The following is a 25,338-nucleotide window of genomic DNA, read 5'->3' on the forward strand; positions in this document are numbered from 1 at the left end:
AGAAGAAGATACAGTCCTTCCAGATCTGTGTGCTGCCGTATAGGGAAATGATACAATGCTGATGTTTTTATACACCATTACTCTGATGGTGCTCTGAAAATGTCGGCAGGGCTGAAAGTTCTATTACTGGTGTAATTCTAGGACAGAGCTTCAGCAACATACATTCTCACTCCATTGCCTTCAGCTCTTCCGCAGCCATGCCGTTCGATATACAGGCAGTATTTCAATGGGCTTTGGCTGAACTGGGTGTCCCTCTTTTCAGGGTGAGAAATGTGTAGGCTGTTACCTTTCCCTGTCATGGCTAGTGTGCCCTGCTTCCCCCAGGCTCTGTCAGCCGTGCTCTGCTGAGTGGTGTGCACCGTGGCAACTGGCACTCACTGAAAAGCATATCCAGCCAAGCAACCATCTGTCATTGTGAATAACAGCGTGACAGCACAAATACGAGCCTGCCTGACGAGATATTCTGACTAGTGGTGAGATTATGGCTGTGAGAGAGTCCCTCTAGTCCCTCAACTTGTAAATAAAAGACTTGTGAGATGAGGTAATTAAAATTAAACAAAGTGCAGGCATGCTTTACATACTTTATTAACGGCAGTGGGCAAATATATAGAACCATGACAATGCAAAGAGGCCTCAGGATGCTTAAATGGTTCTTTGTCTAATTAAAGAGTTCTTTGCATTGGTGGAAAGTCTCTTATAGATGGTTCTATATATTTATAACCTTTTTAAACAATGGCTCTATGTACACTCACTTTATTAGGTACACTATACTAATACAGGGTATGGCCCCCCTTTGCTCTCACAACAGCCTTCCAGGATGTTGGAACCATTCCTTTGAGATTTAGGTCCACGTTAGCATGATTGCATTACTTAATTCCTGCAGATTTGTCTACCACCGTTCTTTTGGATTAATATCCAGTGAGTGGGAAAACCACTGTGAAACACTGACCTCACTGTCATGTCCATGAAACCTGTTTAAGCTGACTTTTTAGTTGGCGAGACTGTGCATTATCATGCTGGAGGTTGCTGTTAGAGGGTAAATAGTGGCCAGGAAGGGATGAACATGATCAGCAACAGTACTCAAACAGTCTGTGGCATTTGAGTGAAGGTTGATTTATATTAGCAGGTATGCTAAAGAAGATATTTCCCACACTATTACACCATCGCCTGAATGAGGAAGTGAACAGTAAGTATCTATAGCACCAAAAAACCTTTTCTTATATAGCCCTTTTTGCTTAGAGCGTCTATAAGCTGGTAGACACCTGCTCAACCAGGTTTTCTTCTGAAATCTGAAGTGATGATAGGCAGTGTATCCCGCTTTGCTACAGTAACAATCTCTACTCTTTTAAGAAGGCTTTACACTAGATGTTGGAACATCGCTGTGAGGATTTGATTACATTCAGCCTCAAGAGCATTAATGAGGTCTGGTACTGACAGTTCTGCAGCCCAAAAAAACACTGTGACTCGTCCCAAATGTATTGGATGGAGCTTTATCACTTCAGAGAACACAATTCCACTGCTCTGCAGCCCAGTGCTGTGGGCTTTATACCCCTCTGACTGTCACTGGGGTTTGGGCATGGTGAATTAAGGCTCATGTGTGGCTGCTCCATGGCATCCCATTCTACTAGTGAAGCTTTTCTATAGAGATTATATAAGCTGTGAATACACCCTAAAGTAATTATAAGGAGCATCTAGGTCATTTTGGATGTATAGGTTATAGGCTAGACTATCCATAAATATGAGGGACATTGTATTTGGACATACTGTTGTTTATATTGTTTGATAATACTGCATACTCGCACATCTGCAAAAAGGGTTTGAGGCACCTTCAACTAAGCTACGGAATGAAACACTGTCCGGTCTTGTTCCTGCTTTATTTATTTGGGGAGGGTTTTACTGCATTCTCATCATATATTCTTTCTATTTGGGTTGACCATTGCGTTCATAAGCAGCAGCGCCGTCGTCTGTTCATAGGGGGGCAGTGCAAGCTAAGCTGCATCGCATGAAACTGCATTTCCCAGAAAGCCTTTGACGCCCAGCGCTTTACGTCAGTCCGCAAAAACGAAAACAGGAGGATTTGGGTTCGCCTGTGTGTGAAACTTGCTGAGTCTGCTTTAATGCGGCAGCTATTTGTGTCGATTTAGAGGTTTAAACGCGTTACAGACGGTGTGCGAGTGTTGTGAGGCGCCACAGAATTAACCCGTGAAAGAGCATCTAGGCATAGTCAGCCAGTCAGCCATCCCTGCGAGAAGTGCATGTTCATACCACACAGTGGAGTGCATTGGTCATTGATTAGGCTCCTGAGGTCGGACATGGCTATTCCCGAGTGGCGTTTGTCGCTGAAGCTGATGGACCACCCATCCCTCCCGAAATCGGTGCTTCAGTTTCCAGAGACGGAGCCTGGAGACGTCCCACCTGGCGAGTATCGAGTAGCGACCCTCAAACAGCTCGTTTCAGCGCAGCTGCCAGACGCCATTCCGGACCCAGAACTTATAGGTAGATTCATCACTGCAAATGGCCAATGCCTTCACAGCTGTGAAATAGTCGTCCTCTTAGCTAACCCATCTTTCTTTCATGCACAGAGGCCTAACGCTGTTCTCCATTACAGAGTTGGTGTACTGTGGCAGAAAGCTGAGGGATGAACTTACCTTAGACTCTTATGGGATTCAGTCAGGATCCACTGTACACATCCTGAGGAAGTCATGGCCAGAGCCTGAGATCCAGCCTGGTAGGCACCTGCCGACCCCGATGTTGCATCATGGAGAAAACAAATGTTACAGGTTACCATTAATGCCATGACTGGTGCTTATACTGTCTGTTGTTTCAGAGCCGGTTGACAGAGTGACCGCTGCAAGGGAATTTCGTGTCCTGCAGGCAGCTCTTCACACCAGCACAGCATACAGAGACTCGGTAGGGTCAATAGTGTTCATCAGATCTTTGTACATGTGGGATCCTCTGTATTTAAAGACGTGCTGCTTCATCATAGTTCCAAAGATTTCAAAACAGCTAATGATCAGATGCTATTGAATACCATTATTACCTGGTTCATAAGTTTATTTAGATTTATCTGGATTTGTTTAATTGTGCTTTACTATTGTACACTAATATTTTAAATTGGCTTCAGTTTGGTTCTTGAATTTGAAGGGGGTATTCATTTTCACAGTCACTGTCACAGGAAAACCTTGCATCTCATTTTTGACGTTTTAAAATTTTGACATTATTGCAATCTGTCTGTTGTTCTTTACATTGTGTAAGGATTTTAATTACAAGTGGACAAATCATCTGTATGGTTGACGTTTTTTTGTGTGATAGTGATGATATATGAATCACACACACTGTATTACATATATACATAAAACCACCAGGGTCAATCTGTCAATCTACAAGTCTCTTACATGTTGGCTACATTAGCCTTTTAGCTCCAGTACACACCTAATGCATACACAAATTTGTCTGACTGACAACATTTTAGGCAAAGGGAAAACTATGTAAATGTAACATTTAGTGATTTATTTATTTTTAGTATGCAGTACATATCCGATTTAGAATTTTTTTTTCATTTTTCATCACAGGTTTTTAAAATGCTGAACAACAAGGAATCTCTGGATCAGATCATTGTGGCGACACCTGGTTTGAGTTGTGATCCTATGGCTCTGGGTAGGCTTATGTTTTTATGTACATTTTTAAAAAGGCTATTTTAGTGGCATATGTATATTGTTCAGTATGAAAAAAAATGTTATTTATGGTTAATACTTGCTAGGGGGAGTGAGCTAAGTAACACCTGTGGTTTCATCTAATCATGATCTTACTGCTGTAGCTTTATTGGAAGTCTGGACTACTTTCTACTACCTACTTACTACTACTACTTGACCTGTACATATGCAATGTGCTGTGTTTTAGGTGTGCTTCAAGACAAGGAACTATTTGTACAATTCACAGATCCCAACATGCTTGACATGTAAGTATAAGAAACTCACACCTAAAACTCTTTTCAATGTTTCTGTGCTTACAGTGTGCAAAGGAAGAACCAGACAATCTGCTTCATTCTGAGAAATTACAGAACTGTCTTAAAACACTTTCCCAACTAGGTTGATCAACTCTCACCCAGCACTGGTTAATGCCATTATTCTGGTGCTGCATTCTGTAGCTGGCAGTGTGCCTACCCAACAGAGTGCAAGCTCCTCCAGAAATGTGTCCTCTAGCTCCTACAGTGACATGCCAGGTAAAATGTTAATGCATTTTACTTGTTGTTTCCTTGTAGTTATGCATGTTTTGTGAGCTTTCAACTATGATTCAGTAAAGTCAAGCAGTTATGTCAGGGATACTTCTTTCTACTGCAGGGGGATTTCTTTTTGAAGGCATGTCTGACGATGAGGAGGAATTTCAGTCGGTTAGCCATCACAATCCTCTTTCTATCTTATGCACAAAACATGCACTGGCATTGTGCTGTTCTTCACTTTGTGAACTTTCTGATGTGTAATAGGGGAACCGGAGTGGGCCATCCTCCAGTTCTACAGGCGCGTCAGGGTTGAGGCCTGCAACATTAGGATACAGTGGGGCAGTTGGACCCAGACCAATCACCCAGAGCGAACTTGCCACAGCTCTCGCTCTAGCCAGCACTCCAGAAAGCAGTGCTGTTACACCCACCATAGGAAACCAGGTGCTCAGTCTCTTACAAACAGTTCCGCTAAAGTGAACCTGAAAGGGAACCTGCAACTGGCCTTAGTGTTTTTGTGTTTTTTTCAGTTCTCTTCAGCTCTGATTAGCTCTCATGACACTTTCTGCTCACAACTCCTTTGGAACCCCATCTGTATAACACTGAATTATGGGGTAGAGTTGTTCAGGTTATTGTTGTTCGACAGACCAGATTTGCTGGTCCAGGTTACAGATTTTTGTAAAAAAAATACTTGAACAGTGCCAGTAAACACTAAACACCATTATAGCTACTTGAATTGATCTTAATTATTTGAACTTTGTTTTTAATTATGCTATATATTATATGGTTTATTATATGGCAAATTTCTTAGAAAACATTTAGAAATCAGTGGCCATTCAAGGCTGTGCAGCATAGTGGTGGTGGTGGTGGTGGTGGTGGTGGGGGGGGGGTTAACTCTGTCGTGCTGTGCCTCGCTTCACACTTTAATCAAGATAAAATTACTATAATAATTGGTCTGTTGTGGCATGCTGCTGCAATATGATAGTGCTGCTGTTTGTTTGAGATCACACAGAGATATTTAAGGGAGTTTTTTGCAGTGAATAAAGAAGAGATATTTTTCATATTTAGAATTCAAAAAGATCTATGGAGGGCAGTAGTCATGACTACAGAAATATAGTCAAATGCTTTTTGAGCATTCATAGGCCTGAGAGCCGAGAGCAATGTTTTGCATATGCATATAACCATGTGTTGGCTTTTTTAATTTAATTTTTTTTTTTTTTTTACTGTTTTTGCATGTTGTAATTTATATCTTTATGTTTTTGTTAGGGCGCTTCTTCAGGGGTTTCTCCTATCCCTGCTGGAACCCCTATAACAAATGACTTGTTTAACCAGGCCCTGCAGCAAGCCTTACAGGTGTCTAGCATATCCTCCCTTCAAGTGAGTATCTTGTAAGTCATTACCTTGTAAGCATAAATATATATTTTTATGAGTGAAAAAATACTATTTTAAGCCTGAAAAATAAAATACAATTACTTTTAAGTAATTTTTTAGCCTGTGGTTGTGTTAAATGTTCAGAGTCAGTGGCAGTCCCAGCTCCAGCAGTTGCGTGACATGGGGATCCAGGATGAGGAGCTGATCCTTCGAGCCCTACAGGCTACTGGGGGAGATATTCAAGCTGCCCTGGAGCTCATTTTTGCAGGGGGAGCACCCTGAGTCTCACAAGTTCACACCCAATAAAAAGTCTAGGCACAGCTGTGATCAGGCATTTTTGCCAAAATAACTTGCTGATGCTGAGAAGCTGAAGGAGTTACTGGATATTACGGTATACCTTTAAAAAATCTTTTAATTACAAGCTATTTGCACTTTTTCCTGATATGTTAATGTGGAGATTGTATTTATTTAATGTTACAGATTATGTCAATATTGTCTTCTTAATTATGGCAAATGATCCTCTGATGTTGTCTTTTGTGATGGTTCCCTGTTGTGACCAACAATACCATCTTTAAATCTGTTTGACATTTTGACATTTTAAATGCTTTGTTTTATGGCAGGAGACATAATTACAGATATGTAGAATGACTGTCTGTATTTTACACAATTCATTTTCGTTTTTAGCCTAGATTTATATATATTTTATATTTTTCCATTGCCTGCAGATATTTATCTTGTAGCTTTAAGCTAAACACATCAACTATTACTGAAGTCAACAGAGGGAAACAGCTCAGGGTTACATCAGTTTAGACATATGCTTTAATTGATTATTTATGTCTGTTTGAATTTAACACCTTAAAACACAGAACACACTGTTGTTTTCAGTTCATTTAACCTTGTATTGAACTGTCATTATATAAAACTCTTCTCTGGAACAAAAAAAATGCTTATTCTCCAGTTTTTTAATTTTTAAAATGTACTAGCTCCCAGAAGCACAAATTCAGTGATATTATGTGGTACCACCTCCCCCTACTGGTGCCAGTGTACCAGTGCTGCCATATTAGTGAGAACTCCTCATTTGACAGTCTTTTTGAGTAGCTGGCTCTTATGAATATGTTCACCTGAAAATTAAATGAAATATTATTGTTGGTGTATAAAACTGCACACAACTGTAATAAATAGTACAGTGTAAGAATGCTTACTAGCTCTGCCTGCTATTGTAACATTGGGTGTGGACATGTAATTGCTTCTTCATGCCTTGCTGCAGAGACACAGTGGGTTGAGTAAGCTGCTTTCTGCTTATTTAACCACAACTGCTACCACCATTTCAGTAATCTGCTTTACCTCATTTATTCAGAGGGTCCCTACTCCCTCACATAGCAGTCCTTTGAGCCAGGTGGAGTGTGACTTCCCCCAGTATGGATAATTCTTCTACTAGCACTGGAGAAGCCCCAGTGAGGACATAATGTGGTCGCTGCTTACCTTCCCAGCTTGCATACTACATGTCTATCAGCATGTATCCCTCTTTATATTAGGCTATCACCAGTGTTCCCTAACCCTAACCCTAACTCAGACAGAGAGTTACAACACCAGGTGTAGATACTGAGGTACACCGCTTAGAGCTGCGAGTCAGAGAAGCTCAACAACTTCAGGAGAAGTCTCTTCAAGATAGAGAAGCATTGCCTAAGAACGTAAGCTCCAGGAAGCTGGAAAACCTGAGCTTTAAGAAGCTGAGAAAGCACTAGTAATTGCCAAATCTGTTACTTTGCTCAGTTGATGCCTCTACCAGTACTACTGTACCTGCAGTCAAACCGTGTAGAGCGATCAAATAAATTCACAACATCCTACATGATGCTGTGCCAGAGAGTTCCACCACCGTGCTCACCATAAGTGCTTGCCATCCACAAGGTCTACTTTGATCGCCCAAATCAATGTCAGAAGATCCTACTCCAAGTTGTCAAAGTGCTAATTCACCATGGCAATGCATATATGGAAGTTTTTGCTGTTCTGAATATTGGATTAGAGGGAAGTCTCCTCCTACAATGCGTTGTACAGCGACTCCAGAAATACTCACACAAGAACATTGAACATTGACTGGGGCACCTGTAAACCTGTCAGGTACTGAATTCACAAGAACCCAGCTAATGACCTCACAAGAGGCTTAGCCCTGGCAGACATCATACCTGGTCCTGATTTCCTCTACCATACTTCTGACAGTGGCTGGTTGTCCCCTCAGCGGATGCAGAACCTCAGGACAACATGCTGAGGAAAGTTTGTCTGGCACAGATCAGTGGCCATGCCTTCTCAGATTCCTGACCGTAGTCAATTCAAGATCTGGAAGGATTTGGTACAAGAGAAGACCCTTGATGTTGTGGGCATACATTTAATTGTCCTGGATCTCGGTCCTGTGAATACTATATACTGGTCCTGAAAGGTCCTACTAGAACTGAGATGTTGCTGCTGGATACTACGTGGCTGGGAAGCAGTACAAAAGCGCCAGCGCATCAGCTGAGATTGCCAATTACTAACTTTATTGGAGGGCCCTGAGAATTAAGAGAAGCCTTTGAGGCCATGGCACCTTCACTGCAGACACAGTAAGCAGAGCAACAAATCCGAATGCAGTTTAACTCACCAAGTGCTCTCTATTTAGGAAGAACTTGGGAAAAGGAGAATAGATCCCTTAGAATCCCTTAGAGTCATCCTACAGCACCAATCAGTTCTGGAGACAGTGCTGCTGACTATTCTCCCTGAGACTGAAAACATACTAAATGCTAAGTCACTGGGATGTGTGTCTATGGGGCAGCACTGGTGAAGACATAGCTTGTTTCTGGCTGATTACTTCTGGGCTGCCTTCATCAGATATTACTTGCCATGTTTGCAGTAGCGCCAGAAAAGAACTGATACTAGACCACTAAACCCAGGCCAATCGGTAGTCATCGCTGACTTTCCCGGGGCAAGACGGGGGCCCGTACAGACTGCTGCAGTAAAGGTAAAGATGAGGACGTACAGTGCGGAAAAAAGTATTTAGTCAGTCACCAATTGTGCAAGTTCTCCCACTTAAAAAAATTAAAGAGGTCTGTAATTGACATCATAGGTAGACCTCAACTATGAGAGACAAAATGAGAAAAAAAATTCTGAAAATCACATTGTCTGATTTTTAAAGAATTTATTTGCAAATAATGGTGAAAAATAAGTATTTGGTCACCTACAAACAAGCAAGATTTCTGGCTGTCACAGACCTGTAACTTCTCCTTTAAGAGGCTTCTCTGTCCTCCACTCATTACCTGTATTAATGGCACCTGTTTGAACTCGTTAACAGTATAAAAGACACCTGCCCACAACCTCAAACAGTCACACTCCAAACTCTACTATGGTGAAGACCAAAGAGCTGTCGAAGGACACCAGAAACAAAATTGTATACCTGCACCAGGCTGGGAAGACTGAATCTGCAATAGGCAAGCAGCTTGGTGTGAAAAAATCTACTGTGGGAGCAATAATCAGAAAATGGGAGGCCTACAAGACCACTGCTAATCTCCCTCAATCAGGGGCTCCACGCAAGATCTCAGCCCGTGGGGTCAAAATGATCACAAGAACGGTGAGCAAAAATCCCAGAACCACACGGGGGGACCTAGTGAATGACCTGCAGAAAGCTGGGACCAATGTTACAAAGGCTACCGTCAGTAACACACTACGCCGCCAAGGACTCTGATCTTGCAGTGCCAGGCGTGTTCCCCTGCTTAAGCCAGTACATATCCGGGCGCGTCTGAAGTTTGCTAGAGAGCATTTGGGTGTTCTGGAAGAGTATTGGGAGAATGTCTTATGGTCAGATGAAACCAAAGTAGAACTGTTTGGTACAAACACAACTCGTTGTGTTTGGAGTAGAGTGAATGCTGAGTTGCATCCAAAGAACACCATACCAACTGTGAAGCATGGGGGTGGCAACATCATGCTTTGGGGCTGCTTATCTGCAAAGGGACTAGGACGACTGGTCCGTGTGCATGAAAGAATGAATGGGGCCATGTATTGTGAGATTTTCCGTGCAAACCTCTGTCCATCAGCAAGGGCATTGAAGATGAAACGTGGCTGGGTCTTTCAGCATGACAATGATCCCAAGCACACTGCCAGGGCAACAAAGGAGTGGCTTCGTAAGAAGCATTTCAAGGTCCTGGAGTGGCCTAGCCAGTCTCCAGATCTCAACCCCATAGAAAACCTTTGGAGGAAGTTGGAAGTCCATGTTGCCCGCTGACAGCCCCAAAACATCACTGCTCTAGAGGAGATCTGCATGGAGGAATGGGCCAACATACCAGCAACGGTGTGTGCCAACCTTGTGAAGACTGACAGAAAACGTTTGACCTCTGTCATTGCCAACAAAGGATATATAACAAAGTGTTGAGATGAACTTTTGTTATTGACCAAATACTTATTTTCCACCATTATTTGCAAATAAATTCTTTAAAAATCAGACAATGTGATTTTCTGATTTTTTAAAATATTTTTTCTCATTTTGTCTCTCATAGTTGAGGTCTACCTATGATGTCAATTACAGGCCTCTCATCTTTTTTAAGTGGGAGAACTTGTACAATTGGTGACTGACTGACTAAATATGTTTTTCCCCACTACATTTGTCCAGTGGGCCGCTTGATACTGCTCCCCAGGTTGGAGAATGACAGCCAGAGCTCATAGACTTTGCGATTTTCTTCTCAGAGTTTGGGGGGCGCTGTGCAAGAAAGCTTACTTGCTCTGCATCTGTTGTGACATAGCATTGCACTGGGCATGGACATGTAATTAATTGCTCAAATGACTTCTGTTATATCAATAAATCCCAAGGACCATTCATTCTCTAACTGGAGTGATTCAAACAAAAGTTTTGTTAATTGCCCTTGCATGACTATTATATAATGTTCTATATATTCTGCGCTGCAGACCATTGTTTTGTTCCACTGTACAACCCTGTATTAGTAATTGAAAAATCAAACTTGTGCAGTCTCTGTCTGATGGTAGATGCATGTACTTTGTCAACAATGGTGGCAGGAGTTACCTGTAGGTCCTGTAATGACAAGAGTTGGACAATGGCAAGATTTTTGGAGACAAGTTTACCTCATATTAATAAATATGATTAGTGAAAAGAAGGCTGTAATTTATGTCAATATTCTAAAGCACAAAGTAGATCAGCATGAAGTGTACTTTATCAATTATACAGCATCTATGAATTAAAACTCAGGGGTGGGACGACTGTAAATAATAGGCCTATCACTGAGAGCACACTGATACTCAGCAGGTAAACCTTATGGAATGGGTCTGGTTTCTTCAGGCGCTTCATCATTTTCATACTGCTACAAGTCCCCATTTTCTCACAGCGCATTTGCTTTACAAACCAGTGTGCAGGAATTTTGCAATGCATCTTAAACCATGTGTTTTGCTTCTCTATTATCTAATCAAATTTCCAGCTCAGTTTTTCACAATGATAAAGATGAAAGTCTCTGCACACGTGGGGTCATGGTCAGGTTTGCTGGTGCACTGGCAGTTTTCATCTTCTGAAATCAAGCAAATCATTCATTTGCTGCTTTCAGGAGACAAAATAATTTTCTGTTGCTTTGGAGAATGAAAAACAGATTCATTCACACTTTAATCAGGAGACTGTAAAACACGTACAAGTGAAACATCTATGAAGTAGCATTTCAGAGTCTAAACTTTGTTTGGCAACTTCTATCACAGTGTATTTTCATAGCCTATCTGTGGTTTAATTATGGTCTATAGTCCACACCCACTAGTACGTAATAGGCACAGATGTGATTAGGCATTATCACTGAAAATAACTTGCTGATTCTGAGAAGCTGAAGAAGTTACTGGATAATCTTTAAACTGCAAGCTACATGCACTTTCCCCACATCGCTTCAGCCCCCTCACTTCTTACCCTGATTCACCCATCGCTCTTGGACAGGGAAAATCTGGACTCATCAGACATTACATTCCTTCCTCAAAGATGATGTTTCCCCACTGTCTTTCCACTTTTTAATAATATGTTGGACAGTTCGTAACCAGCTATTATTAGTCTTAGCAATCTCCTTAGAAGTTTTCTCTGTTTGAGGTATGCCAATAATTTGACCCTTCTGAAACAGATCCACAACCACAGGATGTCTTTTAATAGCTAAACACATTTATACATAAACTATTACTGAAGTAAAGAAACGGGAAGAGGGAAAGAGCCCATGGTTACATCAGTTTACACATATGTGTGTTAATTGCTTCTTTATGTCTCTTTGAATCAGACTGTACATACTGTAATGTAACACCTTAAAACACAGAACATACTGTTGTTTACAGATGGCGTCCTTACCCAGTACCGTGGCTCTCTGTATGAGTATGACAAGCAGTTTATCCATTAACTTCAGCTTAGATAAATTAGATATGCAAATCTGAATTTAGTTTAGAGTGACTCTACACAGCGGTAAGTGACCACAAACTTGCACGACATGCTAAGTGCTAATACTCTGCTTTTACAATCTGTACTGATCTTACATTCAATAATATTAATATTACTGTGGTGTGTTTTGTCTGAACACTTTAACAGCTGGCTGGATTAATACATGTAAACTAACCATGTCTTTTACAGGCATTTAACCGCCATGGACAAAAGCAATGTCAGTGTTGCAAACTGTGCAGTGAACAACACTGTCCTTATTTCTGACCTCTATTAAGCAGGGGTACAATTTAGTGTAGTCTGAGGTGAAGTTTGTTTTTAAGACTAACACAGAGCTGCAGGACAGTAAAGTGAATACTGAAAAAGAGAGGTCGAGTGTAAATCTCACCCACAGACAACACTAACAGGCCTGCTTTGCTCAAAGACAGACCGAGGATGCTCTCTTTGGTCTCTCACTAAAATGAGAGAGGTGGCATGTCTGCAGTCTTGAAGGAGCTAAGTTATGTGTTGTGCTTGTTTTCAGCAGTCCAAATGGCCGGGAAAAGACATTGCTGTCCTTTACTTTCTGTCCGTCCTCTTCGTTGTCTGGTGGACGAGAAGTTTGAGGTGGTCGTTCAGTTTTTGCTGCCGGGTCTGCCGGTCACTCTGCACGCGCAGCTACAGTCCGAGGACGGGGACTTCTGGGAGGCGTTTGGACATTATGTTAGTGATGCGTCCGGATCTGTCAAAGGTAGCTTATCCTTCATATAACATCCAGCATCTGCAGCACAGGAACAGAAGATTGATAGGCTCTGCTCTTCTATTTTTGATGCACTCTTCATCTAAAATAAAATGATGATGAAGCTTAGAAGTCATACCGTCATCAGTGCAACAGGACATGTAAACTAACTAGTGACATTAATAGATACTGAGGTCAAATCTGGACAGATTTATACTCTTAGTGCTTTTTAAAATCGGATCAAGAAGATTTCACACATATTCTACTCAGATGCAGTTCAGCGAACATTTACTGATCCCTTTCTAATCCCTATTTTTAGATCCCAGATTACAAATCCTTTTCTGTAAAATTTAATGTAGTTACATTGCTGGCAGCCTCTGTACTGTTGTGTGATTGGTTACCGCTCTGACTTCTATTCATCATATAGTTTTAGATTAGGAGCGTCACCTAGTGAAGAACGTCTGACCATCTTCAGATCTTGTGCTGGTAGATGCTGGATGTACTTAGATGTTTAGCTGAAGTTCAGTCAGTTACTCAAAATAAACAAAACAGAAAAAGGCAATAAGTAACTAAATTGTAACGTCTAAAACTGCATACATCGTAATGTAGAGGACTTTTCTTACACTGGAGTAGAAGTAGAAGTATTATAATCAAAAAGTAAGAAAATAAAGAAATCCAAAAAAACACACATGCTTAAGTACCTGTAACTGAGTTAGTTAGTACCCTCCTCGGCTGGTTGATATGTTTTTCTTAGTTTGTAGCTCTGTGTTTAGCACAAGTGCTCTAATGTAGTCTACACTCTGTCTCAGTTTCAGAAGATGCCAGTATTGGTGGATCGTATGATGGCCTTGAGCCCATGGGCCTGCTGTGGAGTATGAGACCAATTCCTGGAAGCAGAACAGGCCTCAGGTTACCTTTAGCATTCTTTAGGACTTCTGGACTGCTTAAAGAGTGACTGCTCACTCAAACGACTCTTCTCTTTTAATTTATGATGTTTTTCTTTTTTTAAAGATTTCGGAAGAAGGACGTCTTCAAGCCCACTTATGTGCACATTTCTATGTATGAAGGCCACCTAACTGAAGGGTTTAGAGAAAAATGTCCTCTAGCCTCTGTTGTAGCCCAGCGATGGTACATAAGTCCTGGCGTCCAGAGGGTAGATGTCAGGGAGAAAGGGTTGAAAGGAACCCTTTTCATACCTCCAGGTATCAGTGACTGGTGATTAGATGGATATTGAAAGTGTAGTTCTGTATATTAGCGTTCTTGGACAGTTCTTAGAGTGATATACTGTTTCTAAACCAGTATCTGTCAGCTTTGTTAAAGACCTGGATGTATCTGCAAAACTAAGTGACTGTTATTGGATATGATTATAATTTTACAGAAGGAAGAAATGTGGGTGTGACTTTCAGAGTGTTCTTCTTTAGGCCCTGGCCCTTTCCCTGCTGTGCTGGACCTCTGGGGTGGAGAAGGTGGGTTGGTGGAGTTTCGCTCTGCTCTGCTGGCCTCTCATGGCTACATCGCATTAACTTTGGAGTACATTGGCCTTATGGATGCTAATGGAAAGCCACACAATGTGGACAACGACTATTTTGAGGTAGTGGTCTGTTAAACGTTGGTGCTGTAATTGTACTAATAGAGATACTAAAGAATAAGGCTAAGCAGGCATAACTGCTCCTTTACATGGAGAAATGCTCCTTTAAATTGAAAAGTTGGAGAGGAGGCGCATGTTAATGCACTACTGCAATGTAAGTATTGCTTATCTCCTTCAGGCTGCGTTCAGTGTGCTGACGCAACACCCGCAGGTGTGTCCCGACAGAGTGGCCATGATGGGTTTGTCCTTTGGTGTCTCTGTGATTCTGGGCATGGCAGCGTACTCCTCAGTGATTAAGGTAGACCACAGCATTTGTCTTTTTTATGCCTTTGTAACCACTCCAGTAACCTTTGTACTAATTCACAAAGGCAGTTTAGACATATGCATATCTAATTTAAGTATTAGATTTGAATGTTTCAAAGTACCTGTGTTTGAGTGTTGCTGTCTCCTAAATTCGTAATATGTGATTTTCTTTATTTGTGATTTTATTTGCTTACTCTCCCTTTCAGCCCATCTGTTTGGTGTGTATAAGTGGATGTCATGTTGTGCCTGTAAACAGACCTCTGGCTGATGTCTTTAATGAAATCAAAAAGTGAGTAGCAGATTATAAACTTGTAGACCACATGACTTGTAGACCACATTATAAACCCATGTAGAGTGATTTTGATTTGTAGAGTGAAGTCGTACTCAAGCGACACAGGGGTAAGTGGATAGGATTTAAAATAACTATCATTACAAAACAATTTACAAAAATATGAAGCTATGAATTAAAAACAAATGTCTGAGAAGAGTGCTTCACATGATTGTGTTGAATTGTGTGCTTCTCTTTATAATGCAGTGCATTCATCCTTTTACTCTTTTCACATTTTATTTTGAGGCCTAGTGCTAAAAAAAAGTTTCTCCCGTCAATCTGCACTTAGTACACATAATGGGAGTGAAAATAGAATTTCAAAATTAGAAACTTAAAAGCATGGAAATAAGTATTCAGACCCTTTGCTATGCTTTTTTAATGCTTTTAAATTTAGCTATGAGTGCCGCCCATTTCTTTTAATCATCATTGAGATGTTTCTACACCTTGATTGGAGTCCACCTGTGGTAAATTCACACACCTGGTATCACAAGGTCTCACAGCTGACAATGCATATCAGAGCAAACACCATAGAGGAGCCATAAGGAGGAACTCCCTGTAGGGCTCAGATATCTGGAGAAAGATTCTGCTACACTGAAAGTTACCAAGCGCACAGTGACATAATTTTTAAATGTAAGACGTTCAGAACAACCAGAACTTTTCCTTGAGTTGGCCAACCTCACCAAACTGAGTAATCGGGGGAGAAGGACCTTGGAGAGGTGACCAAGAACCCAGTGGTCACTGGCTGAGCTTTGTGCAGATGGGAGAAAGTTCTAGAAAGTCAACCATGTAGCACTCCACCAATTTAGGCTTTATGGCTAGACAGAAGCCTATCCTCAGTAAAAGACACATGAAAGCCCCTAAAGGACCCTCAGACTGTAAGAAACAAGATTCTCTGGTCTGATTAAATAAAGATGGAAGTTTATGGTCTCAATTCTAAGATTCATGACTGGAGGAAACCACGCACTGCTCATCACCTTCCGAATGCCATTCATAGAGTGAAGCATGGTGGTGGCAGCATCATGCTGTGGGGTGCTTTTCAGCAGCTAGGAGTTGAGGGAAAGCTGAATGGAGCAAAGAGATATTCTTAATAAAATCCTGATCCATAGCGCTCGGGACCTCCAACTGGGTTCACCTTTTAACAAGATGACCCTAAACACACAGCCAAGACAACATAGGGCTGGCTTAAGGACAACTCTGTGAATGTGCTTGAGTCAGAGCCCTGACTTAAACCTAATCAAATACTTCTGGAGAGACCTGAAAATGGCTGTCCACCAGCAGTCCCTGTCCAGCCTGATGGAGCTTAAGATGATCTAAAGAATGGCAGAAAATCCCAACATCCAGGTGTGCAAACCTTCTGGCATCATGCCTAAGACTGGAAGCTTTAATCCCTGCCAAAGGTGCTTCAGCTAAGTACTGAGAAAAGGTCAGTTATAGTGAGTACAGTTTTAGTTTGTACTTCTCAATAAATAAACGTTTTCACTTTGTCATTGTGGGGTACTGAGTGCAGATATATGGGGGGAGGGGCATATGTATATAAATGTGTGTGTTTGTATTGATGTATGAGTTATGTTTTGATTATTTTTTTAGAAACGTCAAGAACACCCGCTATGATGAGGAGCAGAGAATCATTTGGCGAGATCTGCTGCTGCCAATACCGGACGACCCTTCAAAGAAAGTTGAAGTAAGGATTCATGAACTGATGATCAGCATATTATGCAATCACAGTTTATGTGACTTGGTGTGTTTTGATCAGATGGGCCATATCAAATGTCCTCTTTTATTGATTGTTGGTGAAGATGATCAGAATTGGCCTGCATCAGAGTCTGCAGAGGATGTGAGTAGTGTTATTTCCACATAATATTTGACTAATTTAGTAAGTGAGCGTATTAAATATTGTACTGGAGAATCAGAGTTTGTTTCTTCTTGCACTCCTAGATGAAGCAGATGATGGAGCAAGCTGGAAATAGTCACCTCTTGACCATACTTTCTTACCCTCAAGCTGGTCATCTCATTGAGCCTCCCTACAGCCCTCATACCCGAGCCAGCGACTTCATGTTGGCCGAGACCAAGGCTACAGGTAAAACTTCCATTTCAGTACGTGTTGAGATTAAAGGATTTAAGCATCCTGGTTAGTATATTCAGAGTTGTGTGAGTATACGAACAGCTGAGAGCACACAACTTGAATAAACTCCACAGAAAACAACTGCACATAGCATGGAATGCTCTGAAAGAGCTTCAGGTCTCCATGCGCAGTGCCAAGTGTTCTTTGGAATTATGGAGCCTTGGGGATACGTTCATCAGTACCAACATCAGTACTTGTCCTCTCCAGTGTTCTTAAGACTGAAAGTAATCAAATATTCACAGCGATGTTCCAATATTTTATATACAGTCTCTCAGGAAGTACAGATAAGGTCCTTTTTAATGGCCTTGATTTTGGAAGAACCATGGGCAGGTGTCCACAAACATCTGGTCAGATGTTTCCTGGGGTGTGTTACTTTTGGATGTTTACATTTCATTTGAAACAAAATTCATTATTTGACTGTGGCTTTGGTTTTTATTGCAGTGGTGGTGCTGTGGGGTGGAAAAACGGTGCCTCACAGCAAGGCTCAGGAAGACTCCTGGCACAAAACCCTGGCCTTTCTGGAGCAGCATCTCTACAGCAGTGGCACTGTGGTATCCAAATCCAACTATTAAAGGGCAAACATGCTACACATCTCATTGTAAATATGTATCTCTGGAAGATCTCCATCAGTTTTTCTTTTAAAACAAGTACAGCAGTCAAACCTGTTGTGCTTTATTTAATTTGTACCACAGTTTCAAAATGTTAAGCAGATTTTGGGTTGAAAATCTAAATATGTATGTGAATATATGTACACCCCTGGAAATCGTCATCCTGCTAAACATGAATGAGTGAGTTGTGTACACACACAAGGTGTATTTTTTCATAATTGTTGCAAATGAGGATCACAGCTTATGAAGAATTGCTAAACTGAATTTATTCAACTATTCCAAATACAACCAGTTCACTTGAACAATTTAGTAATTTTAATACCAATCAATAATGTCTGTTGTTGTCTCACTAATGAAGCATTTTTTGAACTACTTAAATGTATGTGTCTGTTCAGCATCATTAAAACATCTATGTCCAGTCTTTGTATTTTAGTTCATTTTGAATCAGTCATCTTGCAGTCATTTCAGTGAGGATGTCCTTCTGGCCACAGCATTGGTTGGGAGGAGAGTTATGCTTTGTTACACTGAGGGGACAGTTACACAGCTGTCGATTCACTGGAAACACTAAAGAAAGCGAATAAGTTCATGGTTAAGCTAATAAGTAGGATTCATTATAAGACTAGGTGAATGGACTATTGTAGAACCTTGAACACCTTGCCTTTTCTGGTAATGCATTTTCTGATGATATCAAGCATTAGTAGAACCTCTCAGTCAGTTGCTGAGGATGTAATGATGTCTCTGTATGTTGCAGGCCCTGTTAAAGAACTGTCTTGCTTGGCAAAACATTTAAACATACCTGAGACGGAGGTAATAAAGATAAATTAATCTGTTTTTATGTTTTTAACATAATTGAAAATTTAAAAATCAAACTTGTGCAGTCTCTGTCTGATGGTAGATGCATGTACTTTGTCAACAATGGTGGCAGGACTTACCTGTAGGTCCTGTAATGACAAAATTTGGACAATGGCAAGATTTTTGGAGACAAGTTTACCTTATATTAATAAATATGATTAGTGAAAAGAAGGCTGTAATTTATGTCAATATTCTAAAGCACAAAGTAGATCAGCATGAAGTGTACTTTATCAATTATACAGCATCTATGAATTAAAACTCAGGGGTGGGACGACTGTAAATAATAGGCCTATCACTGAGAGCACACTGATACTCAGCAGGTAAACCTTATGGAATGGCTCTGGTTTCTTCGGGCGCTTCATTTTCATACTGCTACAAGTCCCCATTTTCTCACAGTACATTTGCTTTACAAACCAGTGTGTAGGAATTTTGCAATGCATCTTAAACCATGTGTTTTGCTTCTCTATTATCTAATCAAATTTCCAGCTCAGTTTATTTCACACTGATAAAGATGAAAGTCTCTGCACACGTGGGGTCATGGTCAGGTTTGCTGGTGCACTGGCAGTTTTCATCTTCTGAAATCAAGCAAATCATTCATTTGCTGCTTTCAGGAGACAAAATAAATTTCAGTTGCTTTGGAGAATGAAAAACAGATTAATTCACACTTTAATCAGGAGACTGTAAAACACGTACAAGTGAAACATCTACAAAGTAGCATTTCAGAGTCTAAACTTTGTTGAACTTCTATCACAGTGTATTTTCATAGCCTATCTGTGGTTTGATTATGGTCTATAGTCCACACCCACTAGTACGTAATAGGCACAGATGTGATTAGGCATTATCACTAAAAATAACTTGCTGATTCTGAGAAGCTGAAGAAGTTACTGGATAATCTTTCAACTGCAAACTACATGCACTTTTCCCACATCGCTTCAGCCCCCTCACTTCTTACCCTGATTCACCCATCGCTCTTGGACAGGGAAAATCTGGACTCATCAGACCACATGACCGTCTTTCATTGCTCCCAAATCCAATCTTTACGCTCCCTACTACATTCCTTCCTCAAAGATGATGTTTCCCCACTGTCTTTTCACTTTTTAATAATATGTTGGACAGTTCGTAACCAGCTATTATTAGTCTTAGCAATCTCCTTAGAAGTTTTCTCTGTTTGAGATATGCCAATAATTTGACCCTTCTGAAACAAATCCACAACCACAGGATGTCTTTTAATAGCTAAACACATTTATACATAAACTATTACTGAAGTAAAGAAACGGGAAGAGGGAAAGAGCCCATGGTTACATCAGTTTACACATATGTGTGTTAATTGCTTCTTTATGTCTCTTTGAATCAGACTGTACATACTGTAATTTAACACCTTAAAACACAGAACATACTGTTGTTTACAGATGGCGTCCTTATCCAGTACCGTGGCTCTCTGTATGAGTATGACAAGCAGTTTATCCATTAACTTCAGCTTAGATCAATTAGATATGCAAATCTGAATTTAGTTTAGAGTGACTCTACACAGCGGTAAGTGACCACACACTTGCACGACATGCTAAGTGCTAATACTCTGCTTTTACAATCTGTACTGATCTTACATTCAATAATATTAATATTACTGTGGTGTGTTTTGTCTGAACACTTTAACAGCTGGCTGGATTAATACATGTAAACTAACCATGTCTTTTACAGGCATTTAACTGCCATGGACAAAAGCAATGTCACTGTTGCAAACTGTGCAGTGAACAACACAGTCCTTATTTCTGACCTCTATTAAGCAGGGGTACAATTTAGTGTAGTCTGAGGTGAAGTTTGTTTTTAAGACTAACACAGAGCTGCAGGACAGTAAAGTGAATACTGAAAAAGAGAGGTCGAGTGTAAATCTCACCCACAGACAACACTGACAGGCCTGCTTAGCTCAAAGACAGACCGAGGATGCTCTCTTTGGTCTCTCACTAAAATGAGAGAGGTGGCATGTCTGCAGTCTTGAAGGAGCTAAGTTATGTGTTGTGCTTGTTTTCAGCAGTCCAAATGGCCGGGAAAAGACACTGCTGTCCTTTACTTTCTGTCCGTCCTCTTCGTTGTCTGGTGGACGAGAAGTTTGAGGTGGTCGTTCAGTTTTTGCTGCCGGGTCTGCCGGTCACTCTGCACGCGCAGCTACAGTCCGAGGACGGGGACTTCTGGGAGGCGTTTGGACATTATGTTAGTGATGCGTCCGGATCTGTCAAAGGTAGCTTATCCTTCATATAACATCCAGCATCTGCAGCACAGGAACAGAAGATTGCTAGGCTCTGCTCTTCTATTTTTGATGCACTCTTCATCTAAAATAAAATGATGATGAAGCTTAGAAGTGAGAGGTGTGACCAGCTGAACACATGCCGTCATCAGTGTAACAGGACATGTGAACTAACTAGTGACATTAATAGATACTGAGGTCAAATCTGGACAGATTTATACTCTTAGTGCTTTTTAAAATCGGATCAAGAAGATTTCTACTCAGATGCAGTTCAGCGAACATTTACTGATCCCTTTCTAATCCCTATTTTTAGATCCCAGATTACAAATCCTTTTCTGTAAAATGTAGTTACATTGCTGGCAGCCTCTGTACTGTATCTGACTTTATTAGTCATATAGTTTTATATTAATAGTGTCACATAGTTTATTAGCTCACTGAATGCTAAGGTCTAAAATGTCACTGCATACATTGTAGTGGATTACTTTTCTCCCAAATATACTGGAGTAGAAGTAGAAGTATTATCATTTGAATAGTTTGATAAGAATGGGTTAAATTAAAAAGTAGAAATTCAAAAATTGTTTAAGTGTAACTGAGTTAGTTAGTACCCTCTTCGGCTGGTTGATATGGTTTTCTCAGTTTGTAGCTCTGTGTTTAGCACAAGTGCTCTAATGTAGTCTACACTCTGTCTCAGTTTCAGAAGATGCCAGTATTGGTGGATCGTATGATGGCCTTGAGCCCATGGGCCTGCTGTGGAGTATGAGACCAATTCCTGGAAGCAGAACAGGCCTCAGGTTACCTTTAGCATTCTTTAGGACTTCTGGGCTGCTTAAAGAGTGACTGCTCACTAAAATAACTCTTCTCTTTTAATTTATGATGTTTTTCTTTTTTTAAGGTTTCGGAAGAAGGACGTCTTCAAGCCCATTGATGTGCACATTTCTGTGTATGAAGGCCACCTAACTGAAGGGTTTAGAGAAAAATGTCCTCTAGCCTCTGTTGTAGCCCAGCGATGGTACATAAGTCCTGGCGTCCAGAGGGTAGAGGTCAGGGAGAAAGGGTTGAAAGGAACCCTTTTCATACCTCCAGGTATCAGTGACTGATGATTAGATGGATATTGAAAGTGTAGTTCTGTATATTAGCATTCTTGGACAGTTCTTAGAGTGATATACTGTTTCTAAACCAGTATCTGTCAGCTTTGTTAAAGACCTGGACGTATCTGCAAAACTAAGTGACTGTAATTTTACAGAAGGAAGAAATGTGTGTGTGACTTTGAGTGTTCTTTTTTAGGCCCTGGCCCTTTCCCTGCTGTGCTGGACCTTTGGGGTGGTGGAGGTGGGCTGGTGGAGTATCGCTCTGCTCTGCTGGCCTCTCATGGCTACATCACATTAACTTTGGGGTACATTGGCCTTATGGATGCTAATGGAAAGCCACACAATGTGGACAAAGACTATTTTGAGGTAGTGGTCTGTGAAACGTTGGTGCTGTAATTGTACTAACAGAGATACTAAAGAATAAGGCATGGCATAACTGCTCCTTTACATGGAGAAATGCTCCTTTAAATTGAAAAGTTGGAGAGGAGGAGCATGTTAATGCACTACTGCAATGTAAGTGTTGCTTATCTCCTTCAGGCTGCCTTCAGTGTGCTGGCGCAACACCCGCAGGTGTGTTCCGACAGAGTGGCCATGATGGGTTTGTGCATCGGTGTCTCTGTTACTCTGAGCATGGCAGCGTACTCCTCAGTGATTAAGGTAGACCAAAGCAAGCTGCTCTTACATTAGTCTTTACTGCACCTTTGTAACCACTTTGTTAATATTTGTAAGCCAGTACTTTAACAAAGGAATTGTTTTGGTATCTGCATGTTTTTATGTACCTGTCTCCTAAACAAGTGTGCTCAAATGTCTTGCATTGGTTGTGGTGGCAGGAAATATATATATCTGTGATTTTACTTGCTTGCTCTCCCTTTCAGCCCAAGTGTTTAGTCTGTATAAGTGGAAGTCACATTGTGCCTGTAAACAGACCTCTGGCTGATGTCTTTAATGAGTTTAAAATGTGAGTATCAGATTATGGACTTTCCACGTTGAGTGATTTTCTAAAGCCCTACTTGAGCAGGACTTGTTTTACATGGGTAAGTGGTTAATTGGGTAAATGTAGTCAGTAAAGGCTCAGGTGTCTTTTACCTTCTATAAAACAACCTGTAAAAATAACCCCTGGGTATTATAATCTAGTGTGAATAAGCATGTTGATAAACATTCCATCACACCCTGATTCTAGCGTTTGGAGGTATTACGTTGTGTCATGAGTGGCAAAGTGAACATAAGTAAAATTTATATTCATATTAGTCATATTATAATCTTCTCAGAGGAGCCTTTTCTTGCAGGTTTAGTAAGAATTATTTCTTTACACTCTCAGAAACAAAGGTACCTGGATTTTATTTGATGTGATGTGATGTGAAAATTAGAGAATCCATTTCATTAACCCAGCTCCTCATTTAAAACCAGTGCTGTCCAAATAGGGCTAACATCCAGAAAAGTAGACAATGTGGCCATTTTTATTATGTAGTCTTACCTTATGTTTGTACTTTGTCTAATTATTTGCCATAACGGTTTGACAGAGTACAGTTGGTTGTGGGGTCTGCACAGGTTTTGGCAAATTCTCAAACAGCAACTTTATTGTAGGAGAAAAGTCTTTTTTATTCTGAGAAATTGGGACTATTTCTTGGAACTGTTTCCAAACAGTATAAAATAGATTTTTAAAAAATCATATACAAAATTAAAGCAGTTTATTTGATGCACATTTAATTAATTTAATTTTCACCTGTCCTCCCATGAAAATCAAAGTGTGTGGTCTCTTTCTGATGGTAGATTCTATACTTTGACTTCAGGTGTGGCAAGAGCTACCTGTAGATCCAGTAATGAAAACCAGATTGTTGGAGACTTCTTTACTCATCTTTTTGGTCCGCTGTTTGACTTGCTAAGACGGCCTGACCTGGCCATGTTGACAATTGTTGCACTTGTAAATCATTTTGCAGACAGAGGAACAGCTGATTAAGTTTTCTGAAATATTTTTTAAATCCCTTTCAAGACTCACTTTGACAATCAAGAGCAAATCAAACTAAATGTGTGAGGTTTGAAAAAGAAAGGCTACTTTAAAATCGTCTCTGCAGCTCATGTGCTGCATTTGATTCTATATATATATATATATATATATATATATATGTGTGTGTGTGTGTGTGTGTGTGTGTGTGTGTATGTGTGTGTGTCTGTATTTCGAAGCTAAACATTTCCTTCATCATCATCTTTAGAAATATCAAGAACACCCGCTATGATGAGGAGCAGAGAATCATTTGGCGAGATTTGCTGCTGCCAATACCAGCCGATTCTTCAAAGAAAGTTGAAGTAAGGATTTATGAACTGATGATCAGTTATTGATAAACTGTTTATACATTGTTTGATGTTCAGCATATTATGCAATCACAGTTTATGTGACTTGGTGTGTTTTGACCAGATGGGCTGTATCAAATGTCCTGTTTTATTGATTGTTGGTGAAGATGATCAAAGTTGGCCTGCTTCAGAGTCTGTAGAGGATGTGAGTAGTGTTATTTCTCTCATTTCAGAGTCACACATTACAGTTTTAAGGCTTTATGTTATTAAGCTCATGAAGCATTTAAAAATAATCAGACACTTTTGTTACCCTGCACAGTACTGTGCTAGAGAATCAGAGTTTATGGCTCATTGTTTCTTCTTGCACTTCTAGATGAAGCAGATGATGGAGCAAGCTGGAAATAGTCACCTGCTAACCATACTTTCATACCCCCAAGCTGGTCATCTCATTGAGCCTCCCTACAGCCCACATACCCGAGCCAGCAACTTCATGTTGACAGAGAAAAAGACTACAGGTAAAACTTCCATTTCGGTACATGTTGAGGATCAAGGATTTAAGGCTCCTGTTAGTCTATTCAGATTTAGAGGAGCCTCAGGTCTCCATGCCCAGTGCCAAGTGTCAGCTAGATGGGTATAAAAGCCTCACAGCACTGGGCTGTGGAGCAGTGACACTGTGTTCTCTGAATTTATGAAGCTCCATACAATACCTTGGGGATAAGTTAGAGTGGTATTTGTGATCCAGAACTAGTCATCCTACATCAGTACCTGTCCTCTCCAATGTTCGTATGACTGAAAGTAATTAAATGTTCACAGCAATGTTCCAACATTTTGTGTAAAGCCTACCAAGAAGAGCAGAGACCGTTATCATAGCAAAAGGATGTTAAAGTCCCTTTTCATGGCCTTCATTTTGGAAGAACCATGGGCACAAACATTTGGTGAGATAGCATATTTCAAGGCCATGCTGTTTCCTGGGGTGTGTTACTTTTGAATGTTTACATTTTATTTGATACAGACTTCAGTATTTGACTGTGGCTTTGTTTTTTATTGCAGTGGTGGTGCTGTGGGGTGGAAAAACGGTGCCTCACAGCAAGGCTCAGGAAGACTCCTGGCACAAAACCCTGGCCTTTCTGGAGCAGCATCTCTACAGCAGTGACACTGTGGTATCCAAATCCAAATATTAAAGGGCAAACAT

General features: G+C 40.7%; 3 protein-coding genes across 3 annotated transcripts; all 3 read left to right on the forward strand.

The window, feature by feature from the left end:
- Window positions 1-2,061: 2,061 nt before the first annotated feature.
- Window positions 2,062-6,525, forward strand: ubl7a (ubiquitin-like 7a (bone marrow stromal cell-derived)). Its single transcript, XM_072673701.1, has 10 exons — window positions 2,062-2,496; window positions 2,609-2,728; window positions 2,828-2,910; window positions 3,573-3,657; window positions 3,901-3,958; window positions 4,089-4,222; window positions 4,341-4,390; window positions 4,484-4,660; window positions 5,483-5,593; window positions 5,732-6,525. The coding sequence occupies exons 1-10, from the start codon at window positions 2,256-2,258 to the stop codon at window positions 5,867-5,869; spliced, it is 1,197 nt and encodes a 398-aa protein (XP_072529802.1). The 5' UTR covers window positions 2,062-2,255; the 3' UTR covers window positions 5,870-6,525.
- A 5,999-nt stretch (window positions 6,526-12,524) lies between these two features.
- On the forward strand, window positions 12,525-17,639 carry LOC140549639 (bile acid-CoA:amino acid N-acyltransferase-like). The gene is made up of 10 exons (XM_072673389.1): window positions 12,525-12,738; window positions 13,536-13,635; window positions 13,738-13,928; window positions 14,148-14,317; window positions 14,493-14,612; window positions 14,824-14,906; window positions 16,533-16,626; window positions 16,699-16,779; window positions 16,881-17,022; window positions 17,509-17,639. Exons 1-10 carry the CDS (start codon window positions 12,540-12,542, stop codon window positions 17,637-17,639), a joined length of 1,311 nt encoding a protein of 436 aa, XP_072529490.1. The 5' UTR covers window positions 12,525-12,539.
- Window positions 17,640-20,538: 2,899 nt separating this feature from the next.
- On the forward strand, window positions 20,539-25,327 carry LOC140549640 (peroxisomal succinyl-coenzyme A thioesterase-like). The gene is made up of 10 exons (XM_072673390.1): window positions 20,539-20,763; window positions 21,461-21,560; window positions 21,662-21,852; window positions 22,054-22,223; window positions 22,395-22,514; window positions 22,733-22,815; window positions 24,068-24,161; window positions 24,271-24,351; window positions 24,520-24,661; window positions 25,197-25,327. Exons 1-10 carry the CDS (start codon window positions 20,565-20,567, stop codon window positions 25,325-25,327), a joined length of 1,311 nt encoding a protein of 436 aa, XP_072529491.1. The 5' UTR covers window positions 20,539-20,564.
- The last annotated feature ends 11 nt before the right edge of the window (window positions 25,328-25,338 follow it).

Source organism: Salminus brasiliensis, chromosome 2 (assembly GCF_030463535.1).
Source record: "Salminus brasiliensis chromosome 2, fSalBra1.hap2, whole genome shotgun sequence".
In the NCBI taxonomy this organism is placed as follows: Eukaryota; Metazoa; Chordata; class Actinopteri; order Characiformes; family Bryconidae; genus Salminus; species Salminus brasiliensis.